This window comes from Channa argus, chromosome 21, assembly GCF_033026475.1.
Source record: "Channa argus isolate prfri chromosome 21, Channa argus male v1.0, whole genome shotgun sequence".
In the NCBI taxonomy this organism is placed as follows: Eukaryota; Metazoa; Chordata; class Actinopteri; order Anabantiformes; family Channidae; genus Channa; species Channa argus.
Genome location: NC_090217.1, coordinates 6,062,278 through 6,081,432, shown reverse-complemented (window position 1 = coordinate 6,081,432; position 19,155 = coordinate 6,062,278). Strand labels below are relative to the sequence as shown.

Genomic DNA, 19,155 nt, shown 5'->3' with positions numbered 1-19,155 from the left:
TCGCTGTGCATAATGTAAAAGACAGTGAGAGAACAAAGATGCACTGTGAGACAAATGGCACATGAACAAATCACATCTATTCTCTTGTTTATACCAGACATTCTGCTTCTTTGTCAAAACCTGCCTACATTACCCACAAAGCAACTTGAGAAATGTGTTGTGCTAGTAGTGGATAATGGAACCTTGAGCCTTAAGGAGGTACATTGTGGAAATAGCTGTTAGGTTAAAACCCTAAGCCCATGCAATTAAAGGCTTTTAATAGGACTTGTCCTCTTGTTCTGCCTAAGAGTGCCTGAACAGCACCGTGAGAATATATGGAAGTATGGATTTACAAAAAAGCCAAACAAACTGAAACAAGTGAACAAAGTGTTTAAGCTAAAGCGGGCTAATGCCATCCGTCTTGGTGAATGTAAACACCTGAAGTTTCCTAAAGGCTCCTTTTCAAACACCAGCCGACAGCTAAATGGAACGCTGCACAACAATCGTAGTATTGTTTAAAGTGTGACGATGGATGTTTACTTTGTGCATCAACGGGCTGAAATGCCCTTGCAGTTTTTACCATCTTTCCAGAAGTTGCATTAGGATTTCTTTCAAGATCTTTCAAAGTTCAAAGGTGAGCGCCGCCTGCCCCAGATGGCTAAAACTCAAAGGATGGACGACCTCATTAGGCTGAGAGACGGAGTCTCCCTAGGAGCACATGGTTCAACTGGTCTTAATTTATACACATCGGCAGATTGTTCAGATTCACTGAAGCCACAGTCCCCTCACGCTACCTGCATTATGAACAGATGTGCCAGGAGCCGGAGCCCCTGATCCAGCGACGTGTGACGAATGGATGAATTTCACCAAGGGCCAAAGGTCAAGTCGTATCCCTTACTCGATCCTGACATATCTGATACAGATGCACGACGTCTGTTCCCATGTGTTGGGATGAAAGGCGACTGCAAACTCCCTGACACACCTTCCCTAAAGAGCTGCGGTCCTAGCAACCATGAACCGTGAACCTTCAGCTCCCAGATACCTGCCAGAAATTATCCGACCCCAGAGGAGCTGCATACTTTCTTCCACTGACCTTCACCGTTGATTCTCGTCTAGCAACTTGCCCCCGGAGACCCACCAAAGCCCTTCGCCCCCCACAAGAAGATGTTCAAATTATGGCTCAGCTTGTAGGTCATGGTTTCAATGTGTCCCAGCCTGTGTGTCCAGTTCCTGGGTATAAACAATATGTGGTTCTGAAAATGCTTTCAACAACTATTTATTCTTCAGATATTTTACCAATCCATTTAAATAGCTGTCTCAAGATCTTATCAATTAATGCTTAGACAAACCTAACATTACATCAACATAATGTATAAATTGAAGTGAACCGAAAGCCCCATTAATCACATTAGAGTGCCTGCATGCCAAGAACGGGGATAGTATATTAGCCCCGTATCACCTGTCACATATAAATTGTGGCTTGTGTAAACTTCTGGCTGTTTTATATGCTTCCTGAGGTCAGAGGTCAACGGACGAGTATAACCAATTACAAGATAAATCAACGTCTGAAAGCATTCGGTCTTTGGTAGAGTAGAATTCAATTAGCTTTAATTTCTTGTAAAGAACCATACTCGGTTCTGTTCTTACTCATTTTGATGGATTCTGTTTTTATGTGTGAGCCAGCATATACACTGCAGACATTTGCTGAAAGTGCTAAGTGTAAGTGTGCAGCACAGATGACTTTGATATATACAGTTTTTTTGTCTTTTGGCTTATCCAGTAAGTTCAGGGTCGCCATAGCGGATCACAGGTCCGCATGTGGATTTGGCACATTTGTACGCCGGATGCCCCTACTGACGCAAACCTCCCCAGTTTTATGGGGCCTGGGGCCGGCACTAGATGACTGGGGATGGGGATGGGTGGTTTGAGGTTCAGTGTCCCGCCCAGTGACACTTTGACATGTGGTCAGGGAGAGCCAGGCACGAACCTCCGACACTATTCAGCTACTTGGTTTCTTTTTGTTTGATATCGGTTTATAGATTCAAAGTGAGCAAAGAGGGAACTGTTCGGTGTCACATTTGTCCTAAAAGCTCTAAGAGCTGTGATTAATTTCTTATATATGAGAAAAAAAAAGTAAAAAGTATTTTAAGTTTTCCTAAAGGTATCGGTTAGTTTAAAAAAAAAAAAATATATATATATATATATATATATATATATATAAAAATAATTCTATGCTATTTTCCAGCAAATGCACAGATTGAGCAATTGGATCTGCAGAATCACTTTGAGGTTTGGCCCTTTTTCTAATTACAGCCAGGCATTCATTTGCTTCCTCTGTGACTGAGTGCCACTGCAGCATGAAAGTAATGCAGCATTTTTAGCAGCTGAGCAGAAATTGTTGGAAAATCAAGTTTTCCACTTTTCTTATCAGCTGTGATTTGAATCACTCACACCGCTGAGTATAACCTTCTAATATTGAGCCTCTATTTATATGGAGAGAAGATTATATGGAGGAAGACTTCATTCTCATATAGTTGCTGTAATGAGCCTCTTGATTATGATGAAGCAGGGACACGGCAGCAGTGAAACATCACCATGATTAAATGCATACGGAAACAAAAATAAGGGTATTATTTAGAACAGGGAGGATACGCCATGAATGGAACATCATTCATCAACTCCTCAATTTACAGGTTTAGGAACCAATGCTACTATTAGACAAATCACGTATGAGAATATAACTCATAAGTCCCCTCTTTATATCACTTTGAATCGATTGTTGTTTTGTGGACCTCGCAACCGTCTGAAACCTGTCACTCCCCATTTGCTTGATTACTTTTACAGGTTGACCCTCAATAATTAAACCCAGTGCACATCTCACCCAGACCCCACGGGGATGGTCAGGCTTTAAGTAAATGAGAAAGAGGGCAGTCGCAAGGGCCCATACAGAGCAAGGATGTTTAATTAGTTTGACCCTGTGAGTGGCACAGGGCTGTCTCCACCTCCAATAGATGAATGGTGCTAATTAGCTGAGTGAATGATGAATACTCACAGGTATTTCTATTCAAGAAGATTCTGATTGATTAAGTCAACATTAACCTGTAGTCCTCTGGGGGCTGGGAAGCAGACATCTTTGTCGAAATTCCTGATTAAATTGGACAATCCATCCGCCACGTGCATCCATCACTATAACGGAAAGTGGTCCCAATGACAGGCATTGTAGTATTATTGCATGTGTGTCAGCAAACTCATGTGGTGTAGATTTGTAATGTGAGGAAAATATTCTTTTTTTCCCCATTTTTTCCCAGAGCTCAGCAAATTCAAGCTATAGCCAGGCAGGTGAAAAGACAAGCAGGAGATCCAAGCAGGACAAAAATGTGCATGCAAGAAAGGCCAGAATGCTACAGCTTTGCTGGAATAAGCTGCTGCAGGCTCAAATGCGTCCAGATGAGAACCAGGTGAGAAAGTGGGTGGGGAACAGTCAGGGGAAGATGTGGTGGTGGCGTCTAGTGGCCGGCATGTGACAGAAAGCAAGGCCGATAAGAAGAGGGCTGAGGCAGGAATCACGGCAGGTATTATAAAAGAAAACAGTCATATGTGTGTCCCTGCAGGCTCCTCTGTGTGCTTGATGTAAACAAAGGGCTTCACGTGCAAATGTCTCACACGAGATCCATGTGGGACTTTCTCTGTGACTTATTTAAGGCTAGGTTTGATGATGCAGTTCCTAATTGAATCATTTATTCTCAGTGTTTATATCTTTTAGTTAAAGTGACCTGGCCATGACTTCATTCTTATTTCCTGTTACACAAGAAAACTGGTGTGTTTTAGTGATACGACTGACGGAAGCCAAACACAGATTCAAGATATCCACTCATAATTTGAAGCAGCTCAAAGCTGTCGACAGCAGGGCAAGAAACTCAGGTTCACTTGAAGACCGATGTGTTTCGAGCCAAACGGTGGAACGCAACTGGCTCAAGCTTACACACTTGACCAAGATGACGGCATCATTTTCACCTAAACATTTCGTTCAAATCCCATGATTACAAAACAGCATGGTGGATATGAACTGCAGCCAGTGTGTTGTGTGAGCGCTATATCATATGGTGTTTTTTCTTTATTAATTCATTTGTGGATCGCTTGAATTTTGTTGGTATTTTTTTTCACTTGTATTTATTACAGTGATATAAAATTCAAAAGTTTAAAATCCGTATTTGTTTGCAGAGAGCAAACTACATAACACCGTGTATGAGTGATAGAATGATCACTGACAGTAACCAGCATTACATTAGCAGCATTAAACAGATATTTAATCTGGTGACTGACTACATAAAATTCATTGTGGTACAATTTAGAGCAGCTGCTGCATTCAGGCCAAAACCTGCTCAATTAATCTGCATACAGTGACTGCACACAGTAGCTGTATTGGCAGATCAGTATTGATTGCCCACGTCTCAAACCAGCGCACCGAGCCAAGAAGAGCTCGCTGAGAAAGGATGTAAATCAAGTACTGGCTCTTTGAGGTCCATGCAAAAAACAAAGCATCTAATGTATGATCATTACGGAGTCGGCTATCACAAGCACGGCTGCTTCTGTTGTTGTATGTTCAGTTATATGGGGGGGATTCGTGTGGGACTCCAGGGACTCCAACCAAACAAGGATTTCCCGGGAAAAGCTGATGAATGTGTTGAGAGGAAAGACGACAGCACCTGAGAAACGAGCAGACGTGTGCTTCTATTGTAAAAGGACTGGGAAGCAAAGCATCCTTCAAGGGGAACACATCCCACCTGGTCACTCACCGAAATACAAAGATCTCAATTTAGGAAAAGAGAAAAAGGAGAAAGGATTGAACGTTGCAGGACTGCCTTGCTGCAGGAGACGCGTGTCCGACGCCCAAGCTGAGAGCATCTGCACAGTCACATTGTTACAACACACATCTGTTTCTTTGAAACGGACAGTTGTGCAATGAAACTGACGGCCACCGAGTCTCTGTCGTTTTTGTTTTCTATTGCTTGTTCCTCATACATGAAAGTCTCTCAGCAGAGAAAAACAAAGCCTCATGCTCGAGTCGGGGCGATTCAGGGAGTGGAAACAATAACATGTCTTAACTGTGTAAGGTCAGAGTGAGGACAAGGACATTTGCTCGTGCTATTTATTATACATTGAGTGTACAGATAATATACAATTCAGATGGTGTGGAGAAAGGAACGTGTAAGCAAAGCGCGAGTTAGAGGTTTCTATACGACACCCAGGGGCCCTTTACAATTCTTCACAGTCGCTTTGACAGAAAACACATAACGGGCAAGGCAGGCGGCCTGGGCTTGAGCCCTCGCACACAAACACACAGACTAACACAGCAGCTCCCGATCGACTCTTTTGAGAAACAAATACTCCAATTCCCTCTCGTGATGCAATGTCCGTTAAACGATGGCTGCTGCTAAAACAAAGTGGGCACAGTCACTTAATGATTAATTCCTCTCCAAACGGGGAACTGTGCCGGAGACCCCGGCCACGTTGAGCTGAATTCACTCACAGTCAAATGTTGGAGTCTCAGCCACCTGCTGTAGCTGCGTCGCTTACCATTGATCATGGAGTTCAACGGAAGCAAGGCTGAGCACAAAGCAAACAATTCATTTTCTAAAGAGGAAATCAAGTGTTTCATCTGCGTTTAAATGATAGATTACACCCATGAGTCCCCTCCGCTCGAGGCTCTGCCGTTTACCCATTAGTCACTCGGGCAGGATCTGGTTCCACGGAGTCCCACCAGGGTCCACCTTTGGCCCGCTGTTAGTTTTAAAATCTCTGTGAGGATAAGCATGCAAATATGGAGGCTTGTTTAAGGAGGATTTCTAGTTGTTCTGCAGAGAATATCAGTTGCAAGGAGTGAAGAATGAAATGACTGTGGCCATGTGATGTTGAGAGTCAACAGGCTGGTTGGGGTCAATGAGCTTTAAAAAAGCTTTGAACCAAAGTGATCTGGGGGTCTTGCTCTTTCCCCCCCTTCTGCCATAATATTTCATTAACAGGTCAATGGTTTGAGCATGACAGACATGGCTGAATCAGCAGATCCTTGTAATGAGGGCAAGTCCTGACAACTCAGACATTGTAACACATCTGAAGCACATCACAATGAGGATGTGATCCTCTATAGAGCAGCTGGGCTGACGTCTTGACTGTTTAAATTGCCTATGTTAATCCTATAAGTCTTGAATATCTGACAGAGGCAAAGAGCTGTGTGGAGAACACGAGATGGAAAATGCAATTTGCTACGGCCAACATTTCTAGCAACGGCGACAATTTGAATTTGCTGCCGTCTTGGCCTTTTACCAAGTGAGTGAAATACCATTTACTGCAAGAACGAGCTGTGCCATGACCCCCGTCACTGCTGCTGTGGCCTGATTGAAAGCAGTGTTATTGTTTCTTTTCCTTATAAATGACCTTATAATGGTACAGTAACAGTACCTATTGCACACTCAGCAGACATGGAGCAACCAAAGACGTATTCTGCTTTTGGTCCAGTATTTAAAAGGAAATAACCCATTCCTATGCTCCAGTATTTTAACCACCTCACTTGGTCTTGTTTAGATCTGGGCGGGTACCTATCATTTATGTGCAAACATGGGTTTTTGTGGAAAGAAAAGTCCTCACAGAGGATGAGTGGATGGTTAAGACGAATTCCATGCTTTGCCAGGAAAAGATCATCTGTGAGTCTCTGACCTAATCTCACCAAGGACATCGTCCTCACATAGCAGTGTTATCACACACTCAAACAGGCTGTCGTGGACCGTTGGAAGCTAAGCCTTGGAGACTGCTCCACCTGTGACTGAACTAAACAAATTAGGGAATCGTGGAGCTGTGTTGAAGTGCAGCATACCACAAATCCCGTGTGAACCCAGCATCTCCACACAAGAATTTTCGATAAAACTTTGGGAGGGTAAGAAATCACTGCTCTCTATCTGCCAGCTCCCTCCCATCGCCTTATCAAAACCTCTGCTATCCCAAAGAAATAAACTTTGTATTAAACCTAAAGAGCTACAGTAGGATGAGTGCATTGGTCAAACACGTATGATTTGAATGAGATAAAGCTTCACAAATTTAATAAAGACAATAATCCACCCAACACTGTTTTTTGTGTTTCACTCATGCTTTGTGGTTTCGGCTGAAGGAATGTCCCAGCTGTTGTGATGTTTTTGTGAAAAACCGTATTGATTCCTGGAAGCTGGAGAGAGAGAGCGAGCGAGAGAGAGAAAGGCTGTTTGGAGCAATCTGCCTGCTCTCACTCGTGCTGTGTAATTGGCTCCCTGACACAGTGATGCATCTTACTCCCTGACTAACACATCCCACCTCTAGCCATCCATCCATCTATCCATCCATCCAGCTGTACACTCCCTCCGCAGCTTCTCCCGCCGGCACCATCTCTCTGCTAGGCTCTGCTACTGTCATGCACGTCACATTCTGTTATGGTTATGGTTTAAATCCTTAGATGCTGCACACAGTAGTTTTTGTTAGGATAAATTGGAGCCCATGCAGGTTAGTGTCTGGTGTGAAAAAAAGAAAATGCAAATGACCCATTTGAATTACTGGTAGGCTGTTGGCTGAGGGGCACATGTTGATGATGTTATCATGGTGGAGGCCGTAGCTCATAAATATACTTGTGAGTCACAGCCAATCTGTCTTCTTTTTCTACTGGAAATGAAAATGAGTTGACTAATAAAAGAAATGTTTGTGTAAGAAAACTACATTTTCCACATATCTTGTCAGAGAATCTTCAAAAGGAAAGAATCTGCACTGTATGGAGGTTTATTTTTTTATTTTATTTTTTTTAATGGTGTGGCTGGAGCGTTTGGGATCCTGATTTTTTTCCCTCATATTGTCTGGGGAGACAGTGCCAGGTTACACTGCAACTCATCTGACTGGCATGTGGGGAAAAATCCATTGAAGCTTTCACAGGTTTTACTAAGGCATGCTGCCATTAAAACAACATGGTTAATGTATTGAGTTGTTTAATTAGGTGCAGAAAAGCACAATGTGTGTGTGTGTGTGTGTGTGTGTGTGTGATGTCTCGGTCCCTTTCTGCAGTGGGAGAGAGATTCGAAGCATGAAAATATGTCTAACAGCTGTTGGGGAAAACATATGCAGCTGATAAGCTTGAGTTAAAACAACTGGGTGTTCAGCTGGAGGTGATCACAAAAATACATCTACCAGGAAAGACTCATTGCAGTTTTGACAAGATTCAGCTCCAATTAAGACACCTCAAACACAAACTCAAAAAAGAAAAATGAAGAAAAAAATTAGAACTGCCACATTGTTGTTTCATCTCTTGCTGCCGCCCACATTTTGTCAGCCTCACAAAACCACTGCAATGGGTTCAATAAAGAGCATGTTTGTAACAACATGACAGACCCCGAGGACGGAGAGTTAGAAAAGAGCATTCCTGCCATCATGTGTTCTCAGTTCAGCGTCCACTTTGACCCTACGGCTCCTCACAACATCTGCACAAATCAGTGACCAATGACAAATGCATGACTGATAACATGAGTCATGCAACAGGGAATGAGGTTTGGAAAGGCTGCCACCTAGTGAGCACATCCAACTGAAAATGTTTGTGAATTAGAAAAGATTGAAATCACAATTTTGTACTACAGTCTAATAGTGAAACTCACAGAATGTGGCTATAATTATCACCATGCTATTATTGAATATTTATCAAAGGACACTATGTAATATATCATGATCAGCTTACGTTGTTGTCTTCATATGCTCCATATCATCACTAGCAGTCACATCATTATCCTCTTCATCTTTCTGGTCAAGAAAAGTTATTGCACTTCATGATAATATATCCTAATATGTTAATAATCCCATTATTATCTAAATGTATTGCCATGGAAACAGCCTAAAGATGTTTTTATTTCTAAGACGTCCTGCCACAAATTTTGTGCAAATCTCATTTTGACAGGTGATTGACCACGAGCTTCAAGAGCACAGCGTTTCAAATGAAGAACCCTCCAGGAGAGCAGTTCTGTGTGCAGCCACTTGGTGCCGCTCTCCCAACATGCTTGATGCTGCCGAGGATTTCACATGGCATCCAGGCCTACTGCTCTAAACGGGAACACTACTGCATGCTCATTTTTCATCGAGGACACTGAGAAGATAGCAGCCCAGGTAAAAACCTCCCTTTTGCCATAATCACAGAGGAGGAAAAGGAGATAGAGAGATGCAGAGCAGTTAGTGAGCAGTGGGAAATGGAGAATGTGCCTGCTTTTTTGTATTTTGAGAGTGTAGCTCCACAACTAAATCCAATTGGCTTAGCAAATATGGCACATCATCTACTTTAAGCCTATAATACCATCTGCAATAAGCAACTCAAATGATTAGAATTCTTGTGGGAATTCCTTAATGAATCCCTGTCCGTCTCAATATTGGGAATTTCTTCAATATCCCAGATCCTTTTATGTTCTGTCCATCACTGGTCCGGAACAGCCCCAAAACTCATCATCATCGTCACAGAGCAGGACATGACGTTATAGTCTCTCTTGGAAGGAAATTCTTGCCTGCAATCTTCACCTTCTCATCAATCAGCTCTCGTGAGCTCGGTCACCAAATGAGCGCTCGAATACTGAGACTGGAAACCCTGTGTTCATCGTACACATTTTCGGGACCTGCATCGTGCAGGAAATGACAGATGTTGGAAAAGCAAACCTTGCGAAGTTGGATCTGAGCATAAAGCTGGTATTGAACCAGTATGTTTAAATGTGACACCAATTGACTCAAGGAGGGAAAACAACACAAAAGGAATATACACTTTCTATCCACTCCAAGTTGAGTGAACTGCACGAACCCCATTAGGGCAAGTACCTATTTCGAAGAATGAATGGGGAAATGGGTATCTTGGAAGCAAACATCTATCAAACATTTTACACTTTGCTCAAACGAGCAATCAGAGGTTTTGACGTACACAGACTCTTAAGTTCAAATTTGTGGTTTCTATTCAAAGGGCTTTTACTGGCAAATCAATGGAGCCGAGCAATCTTTTCTAGACACAGCAAAGCATCTAATGCCTAAAATTGTTTGACGACATCAACCATGTTCACATCCAGCACAATATTGGAAGTGACACTGCAAAGAGTTGCCAACTTGATTTTGCATGTTTGCTTTTGATTTTGTTTTTATAAATAGGTCAAAAATTGGGATAAAAGCAAATGTCAGAAGCCAATTTATCCAAATGAAATACTAATGCCCACATGTGCACCACGGTGCTGTAGTAACTGCAAGACTGCAAACAGGTGGACATTTATTAGGACACATACTTCAGTATTCCACAAATACATCAGTGAAGTCAATTTCCACATAATGAACAATTTAGCACTTTCAAACACAGCGCTTTACAGATACAACCATACGAAAGCGAAAAACAAATACCTTTAGCAGCTGAGAGGAGATTAATGAGGCAGGTAAATCAAATTATTTGACTCTTGTAAATCTGCTAATAAATTTTAATTTTAATATTTTCTGTCTCATTAAAGTTTTAGGTAAAAGATGTATCTGAATTTCTGGTGGAGACAGATTTTTGAAAGTAGGGAGACGTTTGTGGAGCCTTTTGTGTTTGTACCTAAAAAATAACGTTCAGGCTCAATGCAGCAGGCCACAGTCTTTATTTTTGTCTATTGATTGTTGGACCTAAAACACAGTTTACCAGCACATGACCACAAAAACCTGCACCGGTGTAGTAGACCGTATGGAATTATGGGAAACGCCACTCGGAGGCAGCATGAGGAGAACCAAGAGTGTCTGGTTCACTAGACAGCGACAGGGTTAATCTGAAGTAGTATTAATGTTGGACTTGCAGATCGTGTATTGCATCATTTTATTTAAGTGCAAAATCGTAAAGTGCATTGATTTTGTTGCAGGAAAAGTCATGAGCTCAGACTAGTGTAACAAAAGAATCCCTACTCCAGGTCCAGACGTGGACCCCAACTCAGGATTTTTGCTGAAAACATTAATTGTGCATAATGCAAGCAGCCTAACAATAGATTCTGTAGGTAATTACAGCATATAATATGCATGAAATGAGGAAAATGCAAAAAGTCCTATCACTTGTTAAAATGGTTATTAAAAAACATGACCACGAGTAAGCAGAAGCACACAGCAACTCAATGTCATAGTATAATAGCTCTTCCGAGTATTGCTCAGGTGGGTTTGAGGTCCTTTTCAACGGCTCTGAACAGCTGGACTGCAGCGTCTGTCCACGCTTCTCTCTGGTGCCTGTTGCTGAGTCGAGCTATTGTCTGAGCAGTGTACACCAGAGTCAGCACCGTCCTCTCAAAGTCCTGCCAGCTCAGCGGCCGCTGGTGCCGTGTGAGCTCTGCTGCCAGACGGCGGATTTCAGAGAGGCTCTTGGGCAGGACATCTTCACAGATGATCTCCAGCTTCTCCACGCACCTCAGGGAGGCCAGCTCCTCATCTGGGATCAACATGGCGTGTTCTTCACCTCCTATCTGCATTCCAGCCAGCAGAATCTGGGAAACAGGCCATCAAGACAGACTAAGAAAATATCTACCGGACTGCTAACCAGCTTAAAAAAGAAAAAAAAAAAGTATTTTATTACTGGGGAAGTAAGCTGATGATATTAGACAATGGCTCTTTTCATTTTAAATTTCAGGAGAAGTTAAATTGTAAACACACATTACTGTACATTTGTGCGAGGGATAAGCAGGACAGCTGAGATACACGGTTTGTTGTATTTCATTTTTAAAATCAGGAGCTTTCAGCAGCTGAAGACGGATCACAAGTGTTTGATCTGGAAAGGTCTTAAACACATATTTCAACTGGTTTCCTGTAGCGAAGCACTGACTCATGAGTCATTTCAGAACCTCGACACAAACACGATCTGCACTGACCTCAAAAAGCAAGTTGATGTCCTCCACTGTGTGCTGGAATGTGGGATTGATCAGTGAGTACGCACCACGCTTTATCCTATATGCAGATGGATAGAGCGCTGGAACAATGTGAAAACAGGAAATTGGATTAGAGACTCAAGAAATTAGTCACCATTTTATCCAGTGTGGAATGCAAGTGGGTGGACCAGACGTTGAGTAAACACAGATTCATTACTGCTCAAATATTATCCAGGTGGAAGGAGGTCTGGCTCCAGCTGTGCAGAAGGTAATTGGTGTCCGGCCCTAGCAGCATTTTTGAGCGGAGAAATCCCAACCAACAGAAGAGAAGGTGTAACTGAGCTCATTTACTCAGATTTTAAAAAGTGTTGCTCCGTCTACTGTAATGAACAGAACATGTGAGGAGTCCAGAAAGTGTCTCATCTCCACAAAATCTGTAACAAAGTACCTTTAAATACACCACTTAAGTTCAGTTCTGAGGTCCTACCATTGTACCACTTGTTTAGTTTTTAAAGTTTATTTATTTATTATTTATTTATCATTTTTCTAGTTGCTGTATTTCTCCTTACTTTGCTTGACAAAGAATAAACTTAAAATTTGCCGCAGATTGTGTTACATACAGCAGCTTGAGTTAAAACTTTAAAGCTGCAATAATTAGCTTTAGTATCCAAAAAACCTTAAGCTTTACCTTGAAAAAGATAAAGGCAACATTTAATGACAAAGTTGGGTCAACAGAATGATTTATGTCTGAGCTAAAAAAACATTTGCATTCTCATTTAAAGAGATAGTGAGCAGTGGGATAGTGGGATTATTTAGGAGGAAAGCTGGAATTTAAAGCTCAGGGGTCACAAAGGGATACAAAACAGTCACCCACTTTCACCCTTTCAGTATTGTTTCATATATGTCCACCGCTGCTGTCCTTCCTATTTAGGGTTGTTGTTCCGTTCTGTTCTTGAACGCGCTCATATTTTGACTCCCTCTAGTGCTTGAGACTCAATTTGATGAAACTGCTACAAGAGAGGGCAACGTAAAGCCAAGGAAGTTACAGCTGAGCGAAGTAAGATCCAACTTCATCTCAACTGTTCTTTCTCCATTGATTAACATATTTTGGTTCCACCCAGTCCTTGATTTAGTGGGTAAGCAGACACACACTGATCTTACTGAGGTATACAGTATAAACACTAGCTTCATATAAGTTTGGATGGAATCCTCCCTCTACCCTGCAGCAGCATCGAGGGTAAACTGGCCTGTCACATTTACAGCGATGACCATCGGCACTGGCCACAGCTTCACCACTCAGTCAGACACATTTAGCTTTTTGTGAGCCAAGTTAAGCCGCATGCACCAGCGGATCTTCACATGTACACACTTCCTGCTTGGATACTGAGGTCAGGAGATCAGAGTCTCCCAGTAAAATCCAACTAGCCTTTAAAAATGTTTTACCAGTGCTTTTGCATTACTTGCACAAGATAATTAAAATGAACAGTTTGTCAAAATGTTTTGACACATTTTTTGGTCATTCAAAGCTCACAATGAACACATTACATAGATTAATTTAATTTAATCTATACATTTTATTTAAGCTTGTCATCATGTTTCGCTTCAGGTTTACCATATAAACATGATGGGAGCTAGAGAAACTAAACCAAAGTGTAATATTAAACCATAGATTTTTCGTTGATGGCCACAGGGCAACACATTTTCTCCTGCGTTGTGATTGTCACGTTGTCATTATGGGTTATTGTTTGTAGAATTTTGAGGAAAATAAAGCTGTCAATACTTTCTGGATGCACTGTAGGTGGTCTATTCGCTCCAGCATCATACCATTTCTTTTAACTTTTAAAATGTGCAAAATACTGTATATGATTCATAAAAAAAAATAAAAAAATCTGATCAGAATCAGCTGTAAAAAAAACTCCCCTCTTTCAACACAAAGAAACAATACTCATAGTAGGAGATTTCCTTAGATCTAACAATCCTATTAACTACAGTGTGTGACTGCATTGCAACTTGCGGATGCAAATTTACAGTCCTCGTTGAGTGAGCCGTTCCCCGGTGTGCAATCTGCAGCAGAAGAGTAATGCCTGCACTCATATATTAGATAGTAAAAAGACACTACAGCTTCAGTGGGGCACTGTCAATGTAAACAAAACACCACCCAGGGGAAGGTGTGCTCATTAGAACACGGATTATGTTGTTAAAGGATGGAGGAGCTGCAGGGAAATGACAGCTTGGAGGCCAACCCAGTGCTGATTTACATTTAAAATTAATAATCTGTAATTTGCATAAAAGTTTTCTACTACACGCTCATTGTTTGTTCTACCACAATAGCTCTTTGGCATGCGGGGAAATGTTTTTTGTTTCTAGCGGCGGCGGCAGTTTGGAATAAGAAGCTTAATGCTGGTTACTGCTGGAGACACAGAAAAAGTATTTCCGGAATGGAAAGATGTTTACTATTGCACATTTGTATCCACAGATTAAAACGGGCAGAGGTTCAAATGCTTAACTCAGAAGCAAACAGGCTAAAAATACTAAAAATCTAAGACAGAAGTCGAGACAGAGAAGCAGAGCAAAAAGGGCAAAGCAGCCAGGCAGGCCAGAAGCCCAAAATGGCAAGCAAAGGATAATAAGAAGAAAGGCAGGCAGGGGGAAGAAAATTGGAACAGAGACTGGGTTTCAAAACAGACAATTTGACAGTGAACTGGGTGAAAAGGGCAGGTTTACGTCCTGGGGAGCTGATGAAAGGATTGGGACCAGGTGCAATGACTTTGGAGGTCAGGAGATGAGGAGAGTTGGAAAAATGTGAGAGCCAGTGTAGAAGGCAAACTCAGGAATGACGTGGACATGTGTCATATCGCTCCTTTGTTGAACGTGTTCACTTTTCCCAACATAATATACAGTACAACCCTTATGTGTTTTTACATATGATCGGAACATCGTCATCCACATGAACTACACTGGATCTCATCTGATCCGGACAAATATGTTTGGGTTTCATTTGACTAAAGAATGTGCTGCCAGGTTTCCTTTTATGTTCTGTGGAAAAGTTCAGTTACGGTCCATAGATGTTGACATCAGGCAGTGTTCTTCACATTGTCCCATCAATTACCGAAACACCAGTTTCCACAGGAAATTCTTCTGCCAAGTCAGACTCACATACCTGCAGGTTTTTTCAGTGCAAGGTTTTTTTTTTGGAGCAGGGACACTGCACGGTATTAGTGCTACATGTGGTTTGGATCTTTCCATACGTCCTAACCACAGTCGCAACTGTGTTTCACATTATGTGCTGCATGTAGGTCCTCGTGTCGCACCTTTTCCCCATATCGATGTGTGACGATGAAAATTTGGTACTGGAAAACTTGTGTGTATGTGCAAAAAAAAAAGGGGGGGATTTATTAATAAAATACTAAACAGAGGCAAAACAAAATTCCAGGAAATCAACCAAACAAACTAAGACAACAGCCGTTAAAGCCATTTATATTTTTTTTTAAAAAAAAAGCCTCACAGCACTGAAGCTGAAAAACCTTCCCTTTCTCCACTCAACTAGCATTTTATGCTCTCACCTAAGTGGAACCTACCAGGTACAGGTAAGTATGGGGTGAGCTCAGTCACTTCAAAATACATATGTTACCTCAAATAATGAAGACTAGATATCTCATCTACTGTAACCACCACGAAGTAACTATGACTGTGCCTACATATCTCTATAATCCTATTCAACAGAGTGTATTGAATCTCTCTCAGCTCCGTACAACTTTACCTCCCTCAACTTGGTAGCACCCAGCCTCCCTCCCACAGAGGGCCTAATGATGCAAAGCTGCCTCTACCCTGCTGATCCACACCAAATTCTGTATCCATAGTTTCTTTTATGTCAGCGTTCATGCATTTAGCAAGTCAGCCACAGTGATCACAGCTAAACTGACATTTGTTACATTGACATAGAGAAATTTCATTTCTTTTGATTCTACATAAGTGCACATATGATTCAAGTTGACAATAAAAGAAATCTTTTGCAAATTTGGTTGTATACTGAAGATGAAGCGGCACAATGTAAATCCTGTGGATTATGCTTGCAAATTGGAAAGATTTGTGTATTTATGACGTCCCAAAGTCATAACTTACAACAGCTGAACGACTGAAGCGTCAGTTATATGATGGTCAGAGACAGGCAACCAACCAAACACATTGTAGTGATAAGGATGTTTTTTCAGCTGATTAGTGTTTTTTTTTCTCATTTCCAAATTGAATATTTAAACTACAACATTTCAGCTTTTTCCTGCTGCTCATTAATCCCCCCACCCCACACCCACTTCCTCCCTGTCCACAATCAGTGTTTGGTCATGCAGGCTTCCCCCAGTGTCATTATGCACAGGCAGTGAACTTGTAATCACCTGCTAACTGCTTGCAAGGAGATGAGGGAACAACAAAGGTCCATTAATTAGCCGGGCTAAATGGTACTCCGAGCTGGAGGATGTCTTGATGAGATGAGACAGCAATGAAAACAAACAAAACCGTGAAAAACCCACAAAATGGACGTCCGGATTTTTTCCAGCACACGGTCAAAAGGGCTGAAAGGGACACGGGAGTGGATTATCTTCAGCTTGGCCTTTCACATTACTCCCAGATGATGGTTAAAATCTCAACAAATGACAAATCTACTGTTTACAACGTAAACATAGACCTCACCATCAATATTCCCAGTGTGAGTCCGATCTATGAGTGGATAAGCTACTATAAAGATACTTAATAGGGAAGACGAGGTAGTTTTAGACACCGGGGGTATCGGAGGCTGGGGACACTGATAACTAGAGATACTGGAGAACAGTCACATACAGTATATGTTTCTACACGTCCCCTGTCAGACTCCAGGGACTGTTTTCACACAAACCCAGGATTATTGAGCCTTACATAAGTACAGCTCTCTACAGGTGGACTTTTTTTGGTTTTGAGTCGTGAAGGTTTTACCGATTTGACAGTGGAGGTCTGAAAATGACTAAGACTGCAGTGAACAGCACAGTCAGATCTGTTGATACGTTTATTATGTGCTCATGCGTTTATTTTGCTGGCAGTCTTGAAAGCTTCTATAGAGCTAGAAGTGGGTCGCAGAAAGTTAAGGGAAAGTTGCAGTCCATCTCTGCAAAACTTGGGACCTGTTTCCATTTATGTTTAAAAATTACACAGAAGAGCATTTTCCGTAGGAATAGTCCAATATCTTTTCAAAGGAAAATGTTTCAAAAACAAAGCTGCACCGATAAATAGGTTATATTCACAGTGGGTCATATTAGGATTGGATTAGTGTATGAGCCTACTGGGCAACAGGCCCATGGGCTTTAAAGGGGCCTTTAGATATCACCTGTAAAATATCCGAGAAACGCAATGACACACGACAACCAAAGTACGACACCATACAATCACAACGAGATACAAAACAACCTCAAAAGAGACACAAAACAATGAAGAATCAGCACAAAGAGCAGCAAAATGTCATCGAAGTCTCACATACTGTCCACAATCGTCGTGGCAACGTGAACTGTGGTTTTTTTGACCTCTTGCTGCTGTAGGAGGAATAATGGGCCTTTTTACTGGCCGTGCCTGTGCCGAGGGCCCCATTGTTCCCTAATGTGTCCGTGGGTCTCTTGCAATGACCAACAGATAATTATTATCCAGCTCTGCAGCTCCTATAGGTGCCACGCAGATTTCTACCATCCTCCAACTAGTCGTTTGGATTCACAACCCACACCCACAGCGGAAACCCTTTCATTCGGCCTCGCTCACTCACGGTGATCCCTGTTTTCGGCAAAAAAGTCTAACTTCTAGCCAGTTAACTATTAAAGTCGGCGTTGAATAGTAAAGGCCAAACTTAAAGTACTAGCAGAGTGAATATCGTCAACCCTTAAAGGAAGCTAATTACGCCAATGCCAATAATGGTCATTTCTAGATGAAATATGTCAATGCTGTCTTCATAGCTTGTGTTTCTATATCTCCAGAGTGAACCAAAATCAATTAATACTGCTTGATTAAACATTAAAACCCATAAAAGACAACAGCTGTGTAGTGAAACCTGTAGACACACAAATGTTTTGGAATGAATAATAAAAGGCAGTTACCAAACACCTGAATTAACTGAACATGAAAACAGCATCGCAACTAACTAATTTGATTTGTCACTCTCTTCAAAACGAGTCTCCTCTCCAGTGTTTTTAAGATCAGTGTTCCTGCTCATGTGATGGATTTGAACTTATTTGAGGGCTGAGAAAGGCATTTCCTCAGCAAGTGGATCCAGTAACAACAGACCAGTCACTTTTCACTGGGAAATGATTTGTTGATTACTTCCATGTTGCAATGTTCCTCATTTCTCTAGAAGATAAACACACAGTTTCACAGGAGCCCGGACACAAGCCAAACCATAATGACTGTTTGTTTGCATTTTCTAAAAGGCTTTTTATCTTATCACAATGATCACATTTCAATTTGTGAGTAAGACACTACTTAAATATGTATGTATATATGCAAATGATGTTGACATTGTGGCCTATTAGGGAACTAGAGACTTAGTGCATTTGTGGAGCAGATGAGTTCAAGTCCACCTACTTTTTCTGTGGTGCTGACTGGCTGCTAGGTACATGGTCAGGAAAAGGAGTAGAGCCCACCACTGCGTCATGTTGATTATTGTCACACGGACTCCCCTGTCTTCTAGCTCTGTGTCACTGTATGGATGCCGTCATGGACAGAAGAGAACATCAAAGGTGGATGGAGGCGCTCCAGCTGTTCAGTGTCGGCAGCTCAGATGCGATAGTTTCATGTGCAGGGTCATTCCTTCATCCACTGCATTCATTTGTCTGTTCCCTCCTCTCTTCATACTCTCACACTCTCCTCCTTTTCTTTTTCTTTCTGTGTGTGTGTGTGTGTGTGTGTGTGGGTCTCTCAGGCCAAGCAGACTAGGCTCTCATCTGGAAATGATCAGGATTTAGTGAACGTCTGCCCTCTTGGCTGGACTTTTCTCTTAACTACTGGACGGCTGCTCGCCCGGTTGACTGGTTCAATTACCGAATGACTCTCCAGCTGACTCGATGGCTCAGAGTTTGGGTTTTTGTTCCTTTAACCATCCTTTCTACCAGAACACACTGTAGCCAGCCAATCAGGGAGAAGATCCAGGAATGCCACCACATCGGTACAATGAAAACATACCAACAGTTCAGCCGGATTATCTACCCAAAAGAGAGTCTACAGTATTGCACAATGAACTAGTTATCGACTTAAGACAGTGGTTGTCACAGCCACA

At 41.9% G+C, this 19,155-nt stretch overlaps 1 protein-coding gene across 1 annotated transcript; it reads right to left on the bottom strand.

Moving 5' to 3' along the window:
• Positions 1 to 10,864: 10,864 nt before the first annotated feature.
• On the bottom strand, positions 10,865 to 18,946 carry LOC137106997 (protein FAM180A). Its single transcript, XM_067491124.1, has 3 exons — positions 18,465 to 18,946; positions 11,877 to 11,974; positions 10,865 to 11,495 (listed from the first exon to the last, which is right to left on the bottom strand). The coding sequence occupies exons 1-3, from the start codon at positions 18,532 to 18,534 to the stop codon at positions 11,166 to 11,168; spliced, it is 498 nt and encodes a 165-aa protein (XP_067347225.1). The 5' UTR covers positions 18,535 to 18,946; the 3' UTR covers positions 10,865 to 11,165.
• Positions 18,947 to 19,155: the final 209 nt, after the last annotated feature.

Coding starts and splice junctions, on each gene's coding strand:
- LOC137106997 (XM_067491124.1), bottom strand. CDS start 18,534: ATGACGCAGTGGTGGGCTCTACTCCTTTTCCTGACCATGTACCTAGCA. Junction 11,975..18,464: donor CAGTCAGCACCACAGAAAAA/GTAGGTGGACTT, acceptor ACATTGTTCCAG/CGCTCTATCCATCTGCATAT. Junction 11,496..11,876: donor ACATCAACTTGCTTTTTGAG/GTCAGTGCAGAT, acceptor CCTGTTTCCCAG/ATTCTGCTGGCTGGAATGCA.